This window comes from Piliocolobus tephrosceles, chromosome 15 (genome assembly GCF_002776525.5).
Source record: "Piliocolobus tephrosceles isolate RC106 chromosome 15, ASM277652v3, whole genome shotgun sequence".
NCBI lineage: Eukaryota > Metazoa > Chordata > Mammalia > Primates > Cercopithecidae > Piliocolobus > Piliocolobus tephrosceles.
In genome coordinates, this window is record NC_045448.1 from 37703192 (window position 1) to 37718238 (window position 15047).

At 43.8% G+C, this 15047-nt stretch overlaps 1 protein-coding gene across 2 annotated transcripts in view; it reads right to left on the bottom strand.

The window, feature by feature from the left end:
* Window positions 1-1744: 1744 nt before the first annotated feature.
* CDC42EP3 (CDC42 effector protein 3) overlaps window positions 1745-15047 on the bottom strand; it is a 30397-nt gene continuing 17094 nt past the window's right edge. For both annotated transcript variants that reach the window (XM_023216326.3, XM_023216325.3), the window contains exon 2: window positions 1745-6647. In XM_023216326.3, the coding sequence (XP_023072094.1) occupies window positions 5648-6412 (765 nt within the window). In that variant the 5' untranslated portion in view covers window positions 6413-6647 and the 3' untranslated portion in view covers window positions 1745-5647. The remainder of the gene's footprint in view (window positions 6648-15047) is intronic.

Here is a 15047-nt window from a genome sequence, read left to right on the forward strand (position 1 = left end):
GAGATACCCTCTGGGGCTATTTGTTTCTACTCAATTGAATTGTTTTTCCTACTTTGTAAGCCAGAACTCCTGGCTCTCTTGGGTTCTAATCACCCAGGAGACTCTTCAATGACATTTGGATTCTCCTGTTTCCTGGGGAGTTTTCTTCCTCAATCCTGGGGATACTCAAAGTGTAAGCCAGCCTGGGAAAGAAGTTCCAAGGCTGGAGGATCATGAGGTCAGGAGATCGAGACCATCCTGGCTAACATCGTGAAACCCCACCTCTACTAAAAATCAATCAATCAATCAAGGCATGGTGGCAGGTGCCTGTAGTCTCAGCTACTAGGGAGGCTGAGGCAGGAGAATGGCATTAACCCAGGAGGCAGAGCTTGCAGTGAATCGAGATGGCACCACTGCTCTCCAGCCTGGGTGACAAAGTGAGACTCTATCTCAAAAAAAAAAAAAAAAAAAAAGTTCCTGGGGCTGGGCGCAGTGGCTCACGCCTGTAATCTCAGCATTTTGGGAAGCCAAGGTGGGTGGATCATTTGAGGTCAGGAGTTCGAGACCAGCCTGGCCAAGATGGTGAAACCCTGCCTCTACTAAATATAAAAATTAGCCAGGCATGGTGGTGGGCACCTGTAGTCCCAGTCACTCGGGAAGCTGAGGTAGGAGAATCAGTTGAAACCAGGAGGCGGGGGTTGCAGTAAGCTATCGTGCCACTGCACTCCAGCCTAGGTGACAGAGACTCTGTCTCAAAGAAAAAGTTCCTTGGGATACTGCTGGTGGAACAGCTGCCCAGTGTGTTCAGCCCAGGGACTGTAATACCAGCTTGCTTCATCTGGAGTTGTTTCAGGAGACACTTAGTCCCTCTCACTTCCTTCATCTTCCTAAGTGACTTTCCCTGAGCACCTCACATCAGCCTCACTATTGAGGTGTCCCTACTCTGGCCTTCAGGTCTCTGGGCACTATAGACTGGGCATGAGCTTTCACAAAATGTTGGCTAATTTTATACTAATATCTATCCTGGGAACCACCTGTTCAGTAGTCTGATTCCAGAATCTTTTCTTCTTCCACTGGAGTCTTCTCAGGAGTGGGTCCCAATTTTGCAGACCTAGAAGTGGGCAGTTTTTATGCCAATCCCTGTTCCTGGACCGTTTTGAATAGAAGCACTACTAGGATGTGAGTGTATCCTTTGGTTTGCTCATAATATTCTTCTCCTTCCAAGAATGCCCCTTCTCTCTAAAATGATCTCAGCAGACCCTCAAGATACCTTTTGGGTCCTTCTCTTCCACAAAACTGCCCCAGGTCTCTCCCTCCCCAGAACTCAACTTCCTCTTTTCCCCCCAATGATCCTTTTGGCAATGAATCACATGCATACTTTGTGACATACTCCAATAATCACTTTATGGTGAGCATAATACCCACTTTACTTAGCTTTGCTCATTTTGACGTATGGCAGACATCTCTGAGTGATGAGTCTCTGGAATATTAACTCTATTCTGCACTTAGCTTTGCTCATTTTGATGTATGGCAGACATCTCTGTCTGAGTGATGAGTCTTTGGAATATTAACTCTATTCTGCATGATGGCTTTGGTTTGGGCAGATGTTTTTATCTATCACCCGTGTCGATCTGCTTTCCATGAGGGAAATTTGGCTGACCTTCAGAGGATGGATTACTGACCTCCATTGGGAGCCAATGGAAGTGACATCATTAACAGATTTTTTTTTAACAGCAAAAATGGAAGATAATTAAATGCAGCACAGTAGTTGTAAAACAGATTTCATTGTGTTATACATCACTTCATAAAGTAAGCATAGTTCCCATTATTCCACGTTTTTTGCAGCATTTTACCACAGAATAATGACTCCCTAACAACTCAGCTAAAAAATATTTAGATCTACTTGCTCTAAGAATAAGGTCAACATTAAACATTCTCAGATGAAAAGCTTGCTGGATGAAATAGTGCACCATCAGAATAAAGCATGCAATATATTTACAGTCAGATGAAACAAGCAAGTATGTCCATAAATCTACCAGAAAGACCATCTCCTTCTTTAGGAAATACATGTATTGCTTAGCCAGTACCAATAAGTTAATGTGGTGTGAGTAATTTTGGGTATTCTGGCCTTCCTGAATCTCATACAGCCAAACCAACCAAAAGGCTTCCCCTCTGGGTTGATAGTGGCTTATCATTTGGCATCTGGAAACTTCTCTTATTTTGCTGGATATGGCTCTCTAGTGGGTGGGGACACAGGGCAGCACCCAATAACCCTGATTGTATGGCTTACTGACTTGCCTAAGAAAAAATAAGTCAATCATTCAGATTAATCTGGGAGGCTAATTCTAAAATCAGATTTTATGAGAATTGCTAGATTTGGGGCTATGTTAACCTAATTTCCAAAAGAAAAACTCTTACTGGAGAGAAACCATCATCATGTTGGCTCATTCTATTGTGTTTATATATTTCACAGTAAAATGATTCAGTCTTGCCAGGTTCCATATTAGAAGGAGGATTAGAACTACATCACTCAGTATTATCTTTTGTCTGTTCTAAAATATTTATCAAGTGAATTTATAGACTTACAGATTTTTTCCATTCCAGGACTTCATTTGCAGGGAGGCTTCAGAAAAAACAGGTCACTTGCAGTAATATAGGACTAAACTGTGATTCTGGAGACCCGGGTTTCTCTTTGCTGTTCAACCAGTGTAGTCTTTTGTGTGTGCTGTTAAGTGATTTCTGGCTCACTGAAATGTGATAATGACTTCATATTTGTGAAGCGCTAAGTATCCTGATATTTTGCTCTTTTCAAGCAGATAATTTCAGGCAGAAATAATATAGCCTGTCTTTTGCTAGGTCTCACTAGGGGGAAAAAATCGCTCACAAGAGCCTTGCCTACCTCAACAAGAAGGGTCTTTACTTACACAAATGGCTTGGTTTCTTTTCTGGTTATTGGGTCACAGGTGGCTTGCCATTTGCTTTGAGTTTGCAAATAAAGTACATCTTGGGTTTCCTTATCTTTAAACAAGTAAAGATAAATTTGGTGAAAGTGGGAGAAGGTTCACAGGATGAGAACATCAATTCAGCTCATAGCAGGTGTAGGTCTAAAGTGCCTCTTTGCAGGAAAGCAAGCCACCACCAGCTGTCCACCTGCTCTCTGGGGAAGGGACCAGGCATTGGAAAGGCTGCCTTGGGAGAAGTGACTCAACAAAATCATTTATAAGCCAGATGTAGCTTTGTTTCCTTTTTCTAATATGGGCACATTTATTGCCATCTCAATTATACCTAATTCAATTAATGGAAGAAAATGTACATGAAAGGACTCCCAGAAACTAAAATGGCTAACTATAGGCAAGATGCGTGATTATTTAGACTCTATCAAACAAACCCAGTACTGGCAGGGCTGTTCTCTCCCCAGTACTTACCAGAGAGGGAGCAGAGATAATGCACAGCCACATTCCTCCCCATTTCATGAAATAGTTTCATCTTTACCTTGAGGTCACGCTACAGATGAAGAGTAAAATGAAAGACTGAATACGATCAGTACTAATTAAAATGGGGGGAGGTATTGAAAGAGTCTAAAATTGGCTACAAATAATGCGATACATTGGACTCTTCCTCATTAACAAGATTTAAAATAGGCTGGGAAATTTCTGTTTGGAACTGTGAACTATGATGGGTGTGGTCCAACAGAAAAAGAACACTGGAGAGTCATGGATAATGGAATACAACTGGAAAGTTAAGGAAAGCATGCAATGCCCTAAGACAAGTTTGTCCAACCTTTGGCCTACATGAAGCCCAACACAAATTTTTAAACTTTCTTAAAACAGTCTTTTTTTTTTTTTTTTTTACAATTTTCTATTTTTTTTTTTTTTTAAGCTCATCAACTATGGTTAGTGTTAGTGTATTTTACATGTAGCCCAAGAAAATTCTTCCAGTGTGGTCCAGGGAAGCTAAAACATTGGACACCCCTGCCTAGGGGAACTTGTTTCGTCTACTTGGTTAGTTGTCCTAATTGCATTTCACCTGCAGTCCAAAGGTTATTTTAGATGATAGAATTGCAATAACCCCAAACCCAAAGAAAGAATTGTTGAAGTGGTTGGGAGAGGAGGTCATTTCTGAGATACATTTCAAGGAGAAATACCAGTTTGAGAGAAGGAGCTGGTAGTTATTGTGTGCAAGTGTTTTTCTTTGATGGGGAAGGAGTGGTTGGCAAAGATCTGTGTATACATTTCCTGCTCCTGTTTCCTTAACCACCATCCTCAGGGCATCTCTGGCACCTTGGGATGGGGTAAGTGCTCTCTACTGCCCTCGCTTTAGCTGCCTTAATCTTGTCTATATGGCACTTTCTGCATGAACAGACATTTGCCTTAGAGGGATGAAACTGGACTTGCAAGAGTTTGCAGTAGAAGGGTTCAAGTCAGGAAGATGCTCAGAAATGAGCACTGAGAGGGTGGCATCAGTGTTGACTTAAAAAAAAAAAAATCTGACCTCACATGTTCATCTTTCCTAAAGTAGAGAGGCTCAGTTTCTAGCCTCTCAAACCATAAGGAAGTAATCAAAATTAGAGCAGATGGAAAGCATCTCTTACCTTAAAGGCTCACATACATTTCAGAGAAGCAACTTCTCTAGCTAGACTTATTCTTTTATGGTCTTGTTTATTACTATAAACAAGCAAGTTCACTTTATCATTTACTCTTTATTGTGTTGTTTGAAGTACCTATGTAATGCAAGTATGTACTGTACTAAAATACCTATATTTCCAAATAACATTATGTGGTGTAGCCCACAGTCTCTGCAGAAGCATCATGAGTAACCTGTGCCTTTATACTTTACAATTTGTTATTGGTTGCTGTTAAAAGTATGATAACAGATGAAGAAAAAAAACTAAGTATGAATATACGTTTCCAAACACACACATACACAGCTTACAGTGGAATCCCAATGGAAACAAGTCAAGTGACATCTGATGTAGGATCTATAAAATGTAGACTCTGCAATAAAAAGCCAAAGGCACGTAAAAATATATTTTAACTTTAAAAATAACTTAGTTACAGTAATACTTTGCCTGTGTCTTACCAACATGTAGCTGACAGTCAAAATTTTGCAATATAGATATAGAGGGATATATAAGAACTACAAGAAAATCCCCAAAACCCATAAGTTCAAATGTGAAAACAGAAAAGTTTTAACATTGGAGAATTCGCTATGGTGAGCCCAAGCAATATAGAAAAGAGTCTACAAAAAGGCTTAGGTGTTAAATTAATTTTGACTTCCTCTTGCTCAGAAAATGTCGGAGTGCTGTAAGGTTCCATAAAGTTCCTCAGTGTGACTCGCTCAGCCCTTCATAGCTAGTGCCAATCCTGGCCAAGCCAGATTTCTTGTGTGTCTGCAAACAATGTGTGAGCTGAACATCACCAATGCCTGCTGAAAACGGGCTCTGACTCACTTCCTCTTTTTGCCAAGATAGGTTTTGCTTTGTTGTTTTTTTTCTAAATTGTTTTTGCAAGGAGGGCATACCAGGTAAAAAAATACTTTGTAAGAATATTATTTTAGAAAACCCATCACAAAACTGCAAATACAGCTCCGGAAGCCCTTCTCTTCAACTGTGGTTAGTTTAGTTTAGTTTTTGTACCTTTTACCCCAAAGGAAAAAAGTTGGCATCCTGTTACTTATTTTTATCCATGACATTCAGCACCTCATCCAAAAGTGAGGGCCCAAGATCAAGCTGCAGGGAGAGGAGGGAACCTGTAAGGTCAGAGAGGGACTCCTCTGACTTAGTCTTTCCCTTGATGAGCTCGCATGGGGTGGGATGGTCAAACATGTCCTCAGCTGGCCAGTCGGGGTACTGTTCGGACAGGCTGGAGGAGTGGCTGTCCCTGCCCTGGCTGGACTGAGATGCAGAACCACTGGAGCCCCACGAGGTGTCTCCCTGGTGGACTGTCCCATTCTCCAACAGACTGCTTTTCTCCTGAGCTTTTTCCTCCATGACAGGCTCGCAGCTTAGCCTGGGCAGCTTTGCTGGCCCAAAGGACTCCTGTTTGGAATTAAATGTCACCGGTGACAATAAGGGCAGCATGAGAGCTTGGGACCCTCCAATGGTCGGGAGGGAGATGGCATTTTTGAGCACCGGGGAGGGTGTTTCTGTGAACACAGAGTCCGAGGTGCTGTTGGCCCGGAAGAACTCGTTATGCCCAGGGAACTGGCCCAGGTGTGCTTTCTCCTGGTTTCCAGGTAAAAGCTCGTAGTTCCCTTGAAGAAAGGAAATATCTCCAAAGACATCGTGCTGGCCCTCTTTGCCGATGTGGATGGTGTGGCGAAAGTCTCCGAGCGGGGGACTGATCATGTCGGGAGACAAAATGTCCCTCAGTTTAAATTTCTTTCCTTTCTTGTTATTGGCTGCTTTCAGGTAAATTGGGGTCTTGGCTGGCATTTTGGAATTTGAGAATGTCTATTTTGCAAGTGGAAAAAAGGGCCACTTTCTTCACAGATGGTATATGTTTCTGAATAATCCTTTCTGATAGGAACTGTCACATCATTTTTTCAAGTGGCTTCAGAAGTGGCTTTGAAATGAGATGGGGTCAGAGAACCTTCCTGAGGTTACGGCCAAGTGAGGCTTGCTAGAGAGCCAGTTACATCATCCAGTCTTGACCACAACCAGGAGAAACCTGGAGAAGAAACCAAAGCAGGTTATAATCTAAAGACCCATTTGGGTGCCCTAGGGTCTCCCTTTTCACAAGAGCCTGTAAATAATGGCAAGGCCAGTTCCAACTAATGCGAACTTATTGTTTCCCTCCAGTAAGTGGATAAAAATTTTCATCTTAATCTTAAAGAGAAAACAAAACAGGAAAGAGAAAGATCTAAAAACCCCAAATCTATGACACCAGTACTTTTTAGACATAGCCATGAACACATCTTCTGGACATGTCTACAGTTTTAGTCATTTTCCTCTATTCTAAGAATTGCTGTAAGCATAGGATCAGTGATTTCAGCTCCTTAAATACAACTGGATTTGTTTTAAAATACATTTTCCTTTTGCTTTGATGTGCATACTAGCAAGACTAATGATATTTCATTGAGTTCCATACGTACCTAAGTTAATGCAATAAAATGAACAGTCCTACAAGGAAAGGCGCTGGAATTATTTAATAAGTGACAATAACTTATATGCTACTGTCCTATAAAATATTAGTGGAATACATTCTTACAGATGTCAGGATAAGCCCTTCCCCCAGAAAGTTACCTTTTCTCAATAACATATAGCCAATAAACACGAGAGCTAGAGTTGGAATCGGGTTGTGGCAAAGTATTGGGCTGTCCAGGATGTCAGGATTTGAAGGCATTCTGAGGTAGGAGGAGATGAACAAAACTGCTTCACCTCAAAGAGATAACATTGTAATTTTCTATTATAGGCTGGGCCTTCACTTGGGAACACCTCTGAAATATTACTGATAAGGCTATATCCTCCCTGCAGTAGGCAGAATTTGAAGGGAGCCCCCATGATCTGCCTCCTGGTGTTAATGCCTTTGTAAGTAGAACCTATGACTGGCTTCTAACCAAGGGAATATGGCAAAGGTGATAGGTCACTCCCTGATTAGGTTACAATATAGGAGATTCCATCTGAGCTGACAAGGGAGAAGACTTGCTGGCTGTGGGAGGTGAGCAGTTACACTGTGTGAGGGCCTATGGAAATGAAATCTGCCAACAATGTTGGGGAGCTTGGAAGTGGATCTTTTCCCCAGTTGAGCCTCTGATGAGACCATCACCCTGGCTCACACTGAATCACAACTCAGTGAGATGCTGGAACTCAGCCCTGCCCAGATTCCTGACCCACAGAACCTGTGAGATGGTAAATGTTGTAAGCCCTCAAGTTTGTGGTCATTTGTTACCAGTGTAGAAAGCTAACACATCCTCCCTGCACATACTAGATGGTAAGATTAGGAGGGCGTGAGCTATAAGAAGGCATTGGGGATGTAGTGTCCTCTTTTGCTGATGAGATGCTCTTATCTTTTGAAAATAATCCTCCACCTCCGATGCTGGCATAGAGAAGCTAAACCGTTCCCCACTGCAGGAACTCCCCAAATGGCTCTACCATGACCTCTTCCCTCAGGAGCTCCTCCCCCTGGCTGCAGAGCCTGCGAATAAATATTCCAAGGGCTGGGTGGGTTAGCTTGTGTTTTGAAGGGAGCCACATTTGCTTTGTAGCAGCTGGAGGCTGTCTGCATCTGCCCCATATTTCTTTCCTTTCAGCAAGAGTTTTAAATTCATTTACCAGTGGCAGGTGACAAGAACTGTGCTCCACCACCCACTGACTCAGTAATAGCTAACTCAGTTTGGGAAGCAGCTAGCTCAGCATGTCAGCATGCTGGCCAGCAACCCAGGCCTGAGAAGCCTGAGAACAATGCACGGGAGACACCAGCCCCACTCTGGCTTTGGTTGTGGGGAGGAGGCAGAGGAAGTACCAGGAGGTTTGTACTCATGCAGAGCGGGCTGATCATGGAGCTGCCAACAATGACATGATCATGGGTCCTGACACTCGCTCTCATAGTTTTAGCTCTAATTTGGGTCTTGTTGTGGTAACAAAAGTTAAAACTCACGTTCTTCCTGTTAAAATATCAGAACTTCCTTCCTGTATGAGTATACAATACCTAGTCCTGGCCTAGGACCCCTGCTGTTCAGAGGTAGCCTTCCTGCCCTCTGGGCAGAGTGTGGCTGACTGCCTGCAGGAGCAGCTGGGTGGCCTGAGGAACAGCTGCCCACAGGAGTGGTGTTCTCAGCACACATGGCCAGGAAGGCAGCTGCCATGGAAAGATACAGTTTGTCCACCACAACTCAAGGGCATGCCAGGACTGCCTGGGGTCAGCTGATGGAGGCAGGGTTATGCAAGGCCAGGTCCCAGGGTAGGGTGTTCCAATTATTTAAAAAAAAAAAAGATCACTTAAGGCCTGGAGTTTGAGGTCAGCCTGGGCAATGCAGCAAGACCCTGTGTCTATGAAAAAAAGTAGCTGGGCATGGGGGCACCCGCCAGTAGTCCCAGATACTCAGAAGGCTGAAGCAGGAGGATTGTCTGAGCCCAGGAGTTTGAAACTAGCCTGGGAAACATAATGAGACCTCATCTCAACAAAAACTTTCTTTAAAAAGTAGCTGAGCATGGTAACACACACCTGTAGTGTTAGCTACTTGGGAGGCTGAGGTGGGAGGGCTGGGTGAGCCCAGGAATTCAAGTCTGTGGAGAGCTAAGATTGTACCACTGCACTACAGCCTAGCAAGGCCCTGTCTCAAAAAAAACCCCATGAAAATGTAGCCGGAGTCCCTGCCACTCTGACTGGATCATTCACATCCACCCTTTAAGGATTTGGGACAGTGAGGAGGAAGAGCAAAGGGGGAGGAAATGCATGCTGTTCTTTGAGGGTGCAGGGGAGGAGGGCCCAGTCTGCAGGCTTCCTGGCTGGGCACCTACCAGGGAGCAAGATGCTGGTCAAGCCCCAGCCTTTGGCCAGTCCTTGCCCAGCCACAGGCACTAGCACCAAGGGCCTCAACCAGAGGCTCGCGCGTCTTGAAGTTGGGCTTCATGTCAGTGGCATGGAGGCAAAGGTTGGAGGGAAGCAGCAAAAAATAAAAAGGTAAGAAAAGGGTTGGTGGGGAGGCTACCTAAGCTGTAGTGAGATTCTGGTGAGTGGGAGATACTAGAGAAGATACCTTCAGAGGCATTTTGCTTTCTTTCTACAAATATTTACATCATATTTACTGCATGATGGGGCATAGGCTTCTAAGACTGTAGAAAAAAATAATTTGAACTGAATTTGTACTATGTGCCAATCCTAAGAGCTCCCAAATACTTTGAAAGTTAAAGAGTTTTGGGCAAAATGTCAGTTTTACAACTCTAGGTATGTTGACGTTTGTGCTGCTGGGAAAGTATCTGGCAGCTCTGATCTAGTCCCTCTACTTCATCTGTTCTCTTTCCTCCCCAGCTCAGGGGCAAACATGCTTGATCCCAGGAGAGGCAATCCAATGCTCATAATCCAATGCCCATAATTTCTTGAACTGACCACTTCCTCCTCTCCTTTCTGAACATTCTGGGCTAAGTCCATGCAACTTGATCAGTTTTCCTTTCTGCTTCCTGGGTTCACCGCTCTTTCAGAATCTTTGCCAATTACTTATACAGAAACCTAATGGGATAGTTTCTTCCCTGGCAAGAAGTGGCTGCTCCTGGAGAGGGTATGAGCATCTCCTGGGTACCAGCAGCACTTAATACAAGTCAGTATTTGTTGAGGACTTCTCTGTGTACCGAGCATTGTTCCAACCCCTGACATGGACTAGCTGAGGAAACCATGAAGCTGTTACTGTTACTATCCCCATTTTACAAATGGATCACTACTGAAGAACTGATGTCCGGCCACTGCCAAGGCTGCATGGCTGCCAAGCACGAAGCCACGTGGCTAGGCTCTGAGCTTTGAGGTCTTGATGTGACATTTAATGAGTACTCTTCTGGGAATTGTCTGCTCCCAAATTATGAAAGGGGTGTATTCCAAAGCCTGCTTAAAACACAAATGTGTGGCAATGTGCTGGGCTGATGAGGATGGGAAACAGGCCCTGCATACACTGACAGTTGAAGTACGAACAGGTCCAAACTCAGTAGAGGCAGTGGGGCAATATCTATCAAAACTGCAAATCATATGCCCTCTGACCTCAGACGGCACTTACAGGGATTTACCCAACTCAACTTGTTACTTCATATGTAAGAAATAACAAGGCTGTTCAAACCAGCACAGTTTATAACAGTCAAGAGTGGGAAACAACCTTAATTGTCCACCTATAGAGGACTGGTTCAATTAAGTGCATCCATACAAATGAATACTATTCAGATCTAACAAAGAATGAAAAGCGCTTAATGTGCTCATCCGAGAAGAGCTCAAAGATGTACATCATCAAAGGAAAAAAAAGGGGCAAATGCGTGTATTTATATTTGTACTGGCTTATCTATAAAGTATTTCTGGAAACACAATAATAGTGACTGCCCACAGAGAGGGGAAGTAGATGGAGGGGGGAACAGGGTGGCAAAGAAATTTTTCACTATCCTTTTATGATTTTGGATTTTCAAATCATGTGTATGAATTGGCTATATTTTTAAAAATCACAAATGTGTATGCAGGGCTCAGATTAGGCTTTCTTGGAGAGCCAATTTTATACATGGCTGTTAGGTCCTGAAAAGCCTACTATGAGTTACTGATCATAGCACAAACATCACGAAAATGTGTCCAAAAGCAGTGTCTGCAATGGCAGTGTGTGGGTATATGAAGACTTCACAAAAGGCCTGAGGCATGTCTCCCCTGAGCTTGGCTATGGAACAGATCACTTTTTCCTTCTGTGAACAGGCTTTCACCAAAGAGGCAGCACGGATCTGTACTTTGTAAAAGGGAAGAGATCTCAGAAGAGAAACATTTGTAGTCGGAAGGGAAAGTGAGAAAATCCAACAGGTGGGAGAGGATGCAGGAGAAGCTGCAGGTCAGGGCATGAGCGAGAAGGGAAGTGCAGGCAGGTGGAATCGCCTGGGCCCATGAGGACAGCTTCTTGTGCAAGGGTGACTAGTGACACACAGATAACCTTTGATGATGGAATGGGCCTAAATGCCATGACATGAAATCCTATCCCTCCTCCTTTTTTTTTTTTTTTTTTTTTTGAGACAGATTCTCACTCTATTGCCTAGTCTGGAGTGCAGTGATGCAATCTTGGCTCGCTGCAAGCTCTGAGTCCCAGGTTCACGCCATTCTCCCACCTCAGCCTCCTGAGTAGCTGGGACTACAGGCACCTGCCACCATGCCCAACTAATTTTTTCTATCTTTTAGTAGAGACAGGGTTTCACTGTGTTAGCCAGGATGATTTGATCTCCTGACCTTGTGATCCACCCACCTCAGCCTCCCAAAGTGCTGGGATTACAAGTGTGAGCCACCATGCCCGGTCTCCCTCCTCATCATTTTAAGAAGACACCTGGGTTCCAGGAGACAGCTGGTGAATGACCAACACATCAGAACAGTCAGCAAGAGTCAGGGGAACCCCAGGGCTTTGCCTTCTGCCCAGAAGGAAGGACCTGCTTGGAGGAAGGGATGTTGGGAAAAGAGAAAAGGAAGAGCTAAACAGGAAGGGCTTACAGGCCGGAAGAGAATTACCAGACTACAACTAGGGAGCGGGTCCTCCTGGGTGTTCCACAACCCAGATGAGAGAATTTTAGCTTTCTGTCTCCGTTAAAACTCTAACACCAGCATTAACCTGTGGGTACTGAGCCATCCGAGGGTGCTGGGCGCACTCACTTGTGTCTGTCTGTCCTCGTCTTGAACCCCTTTTCTGCAACCAAGGGTCAAGTCACTTGGTCATCCAGGCTGGAGTACAGTGGCACGATCACAGCTCACTGCAGTGCCGAACCCCTGGGCTCAAGCTATTCTCCTGACCCAGCATCCTAAGTAGCTGAGACTACAGGTGCACAACACCATTCCCAGCTAATTAAAAAAAATTTTTTTTAGAACAAGGTCTTGCCATGTTGCCCGGGCTGGTCTTGAACTCCTGGTCTCAAGTGATCCTCCTGCCTCAGCCTTCTGAGTAGCTAGGATTACAGATGAGCCTCACCATGCCTGACTCTCTAGTTTTCTTGCATTTCTCTACACCCACTCTCTTACCTAAATCTTAAAAGACAGACAGAAAGGTTCTTATAGGTAGCCCTTCCTCAAAAACCTTGACCCTGAAATTGGAACTTTCTGCAATTATTCCTGGTTTCTTTCTAGTTCCACAAACGTTCTCCTAGTTCTTGGATCATGGTTTGCTCCTTTTTCCCTTCGTAGATGATGTTGGATATAATATTCATCTCAGAAATTAGATTCCTTTAAAAAATGCTCTAGTTCCTGGGGCCCTAGAAGAAAAGATTTGCCAACAAGTGTTCAGCTTGCCAGTCAGTCATGTGGCAGGTCAGAGAGAACATGTGGCAAGCAGACAGGTGGGCACAATGCTGCTGAGAACGGACATGCTCCCTTACAGGTTTTCTGAGAAATCCAAGGGTTTCAATACACAAAAGGACCTGAGAGGAAGCTATGGCCATGGTTTTGATAAGGAAGAGAGCTAGTTTCTTGTGACTGACTGCAGTGTAAATAACAGTGATAATAACAGAAATAATCACAGCAGTAATAAATAATTCAGTTAAGAGAAAAACGGAAGCGGTGCTTTGCTTCATTTCTTACCATCCTTTTGGCAAACAGAATGATGCTGCAAATACCAAAACAGGGCAGCAGCCAGGAGGAGGAGAAAATCAAGGGGTTATAAAAAATGACAGAAAAATCAGTTCCTAAGTTACTTAGAGTTGACGCACTGGCAACTTACAGGACTCTGAAAAGAACAAAGGGGTTGGGATATTTTAAAAATTCCATTTATTTTAAAGGAATGTTTGGTTTGCCTACTAATTGTTTTTAGATTAATTCTTAGTGGAGAGAAAGAATAAAAAAAATTTGCATCCTGCAAAACAGGTTGCAGTGTTAATTTAAAACACACACGTATAAAAACAGGGGCAGGTGGGGTGAGGGGTGCTACTGTCCCCAGGGACCTGAGGCTCTGTTCTTTTCTCCTCCTTGCAGGAAGTGAGCCTGCATCCGACTTCCCCTTTCTGGCTTGGTTGTCATATCCTTCAAGGACATTCCAGCTTCTGATCACTTTTCACTTTGCCTCAGCACAGTCGCATTGATGCAGCCAGCCACGGCACCACTGCACCATCTGAGCCCCATGCTGGAGTATCCAGTGACGACTCCTGCATGTTGGAACCACGAGTCCTAGGGGAGGATGACGACTCGGCCAAGTACCCTCCGCCACTTCCCTACCCCCAACCATCTGTGGGCTATGTCTCTCTGCTACCAACCAGAAGATAATTCCACTGTGCCAAGCGCCCAGAACATGATCCTGGGCTCCACATTTAGAAGGGATAAAGGCTACCTGGAACATGTCCCCACATGTTCAGAGCAGGACAAATGGGAGGAAGTGAAGGAGCTCGGTTGGGACATGTGAGAACAGGCTGAAGGAATAGAGCAGCTTAAAGAAAACTCATAGAAAGAAAACTAATCTTAAAGGATCTGAACGATTCATTTAATTGTAATGAAAAAGAAATTAACTTGTTCTGCGAGGCCCTAGAGCTAAGCAGAAACTACAAGGAAACAGATTTTGGCTCCTCTAAGTAACAACTCAGTTTTCTCAAAAGATGGAATGGGCTGTGGTGGGGAGGGGACAGCAAGTATGGCCATGGGATGAGGCGAGGGTGGATACCCTGCACCTCCCCGACAGTGCGTGAAGGGAGGTGTTCACGTTCCCATTTATTCTGAGTTTCCTATATGGGAACATGATCACTGCCAATTTCCTTATGGTCCCAAGTCACTTTCCCATAGAAAAACGCACACAGACTTTCCGTTGAAAAGCCTTTCTGTTTGAACATGGCAGTCTTTTTACTAATTTAGAAATGACCAGCCAATCTTTGGGATCAGAAACACTAAAATATTTCTACAGCATGGGCGCTCACATCAATCCTTTCAGAAACCTCTGTAGGAGTGCTTCTCCGAATAATTTTAAAATCAAAGGGGGAAAAAACCGATAGTGTTACTAAGTTCAATGTTTAATTTCTAAGGCGAAAATCAGTGTAACCAGAAGCACCCGGTAACCAGCATCCCGAAGGGGATGTTTTTCATATTTTCAGTCTGTTTAACTCCACCCATTTGAGAAGATAAGAAGATGCCTTTTCTATTTTTAGATTCTTACCCTCTCCCTATATCATCTAAACTGAGGACACAGCTCTAAGCTTCAGACTATGAAACTCTATTAGCTGGCTCCCCAGCTGCTGAGCTCTGTTATGCAAATGAACTTAGCCAGAATGAGCAGGCGGTATTTTACAGACCCATTTAAAGTCTGATACATCTCACCTTCCATGATTTTAAAGGGACTTTTTGTTTGTGATTCAGCTACAGCTTGAATTCATTGTTCTTTTACAACCCTGATTATATACAGACCCACAAATACCATATGTGAGACTCAGTGCTAATTTGTGT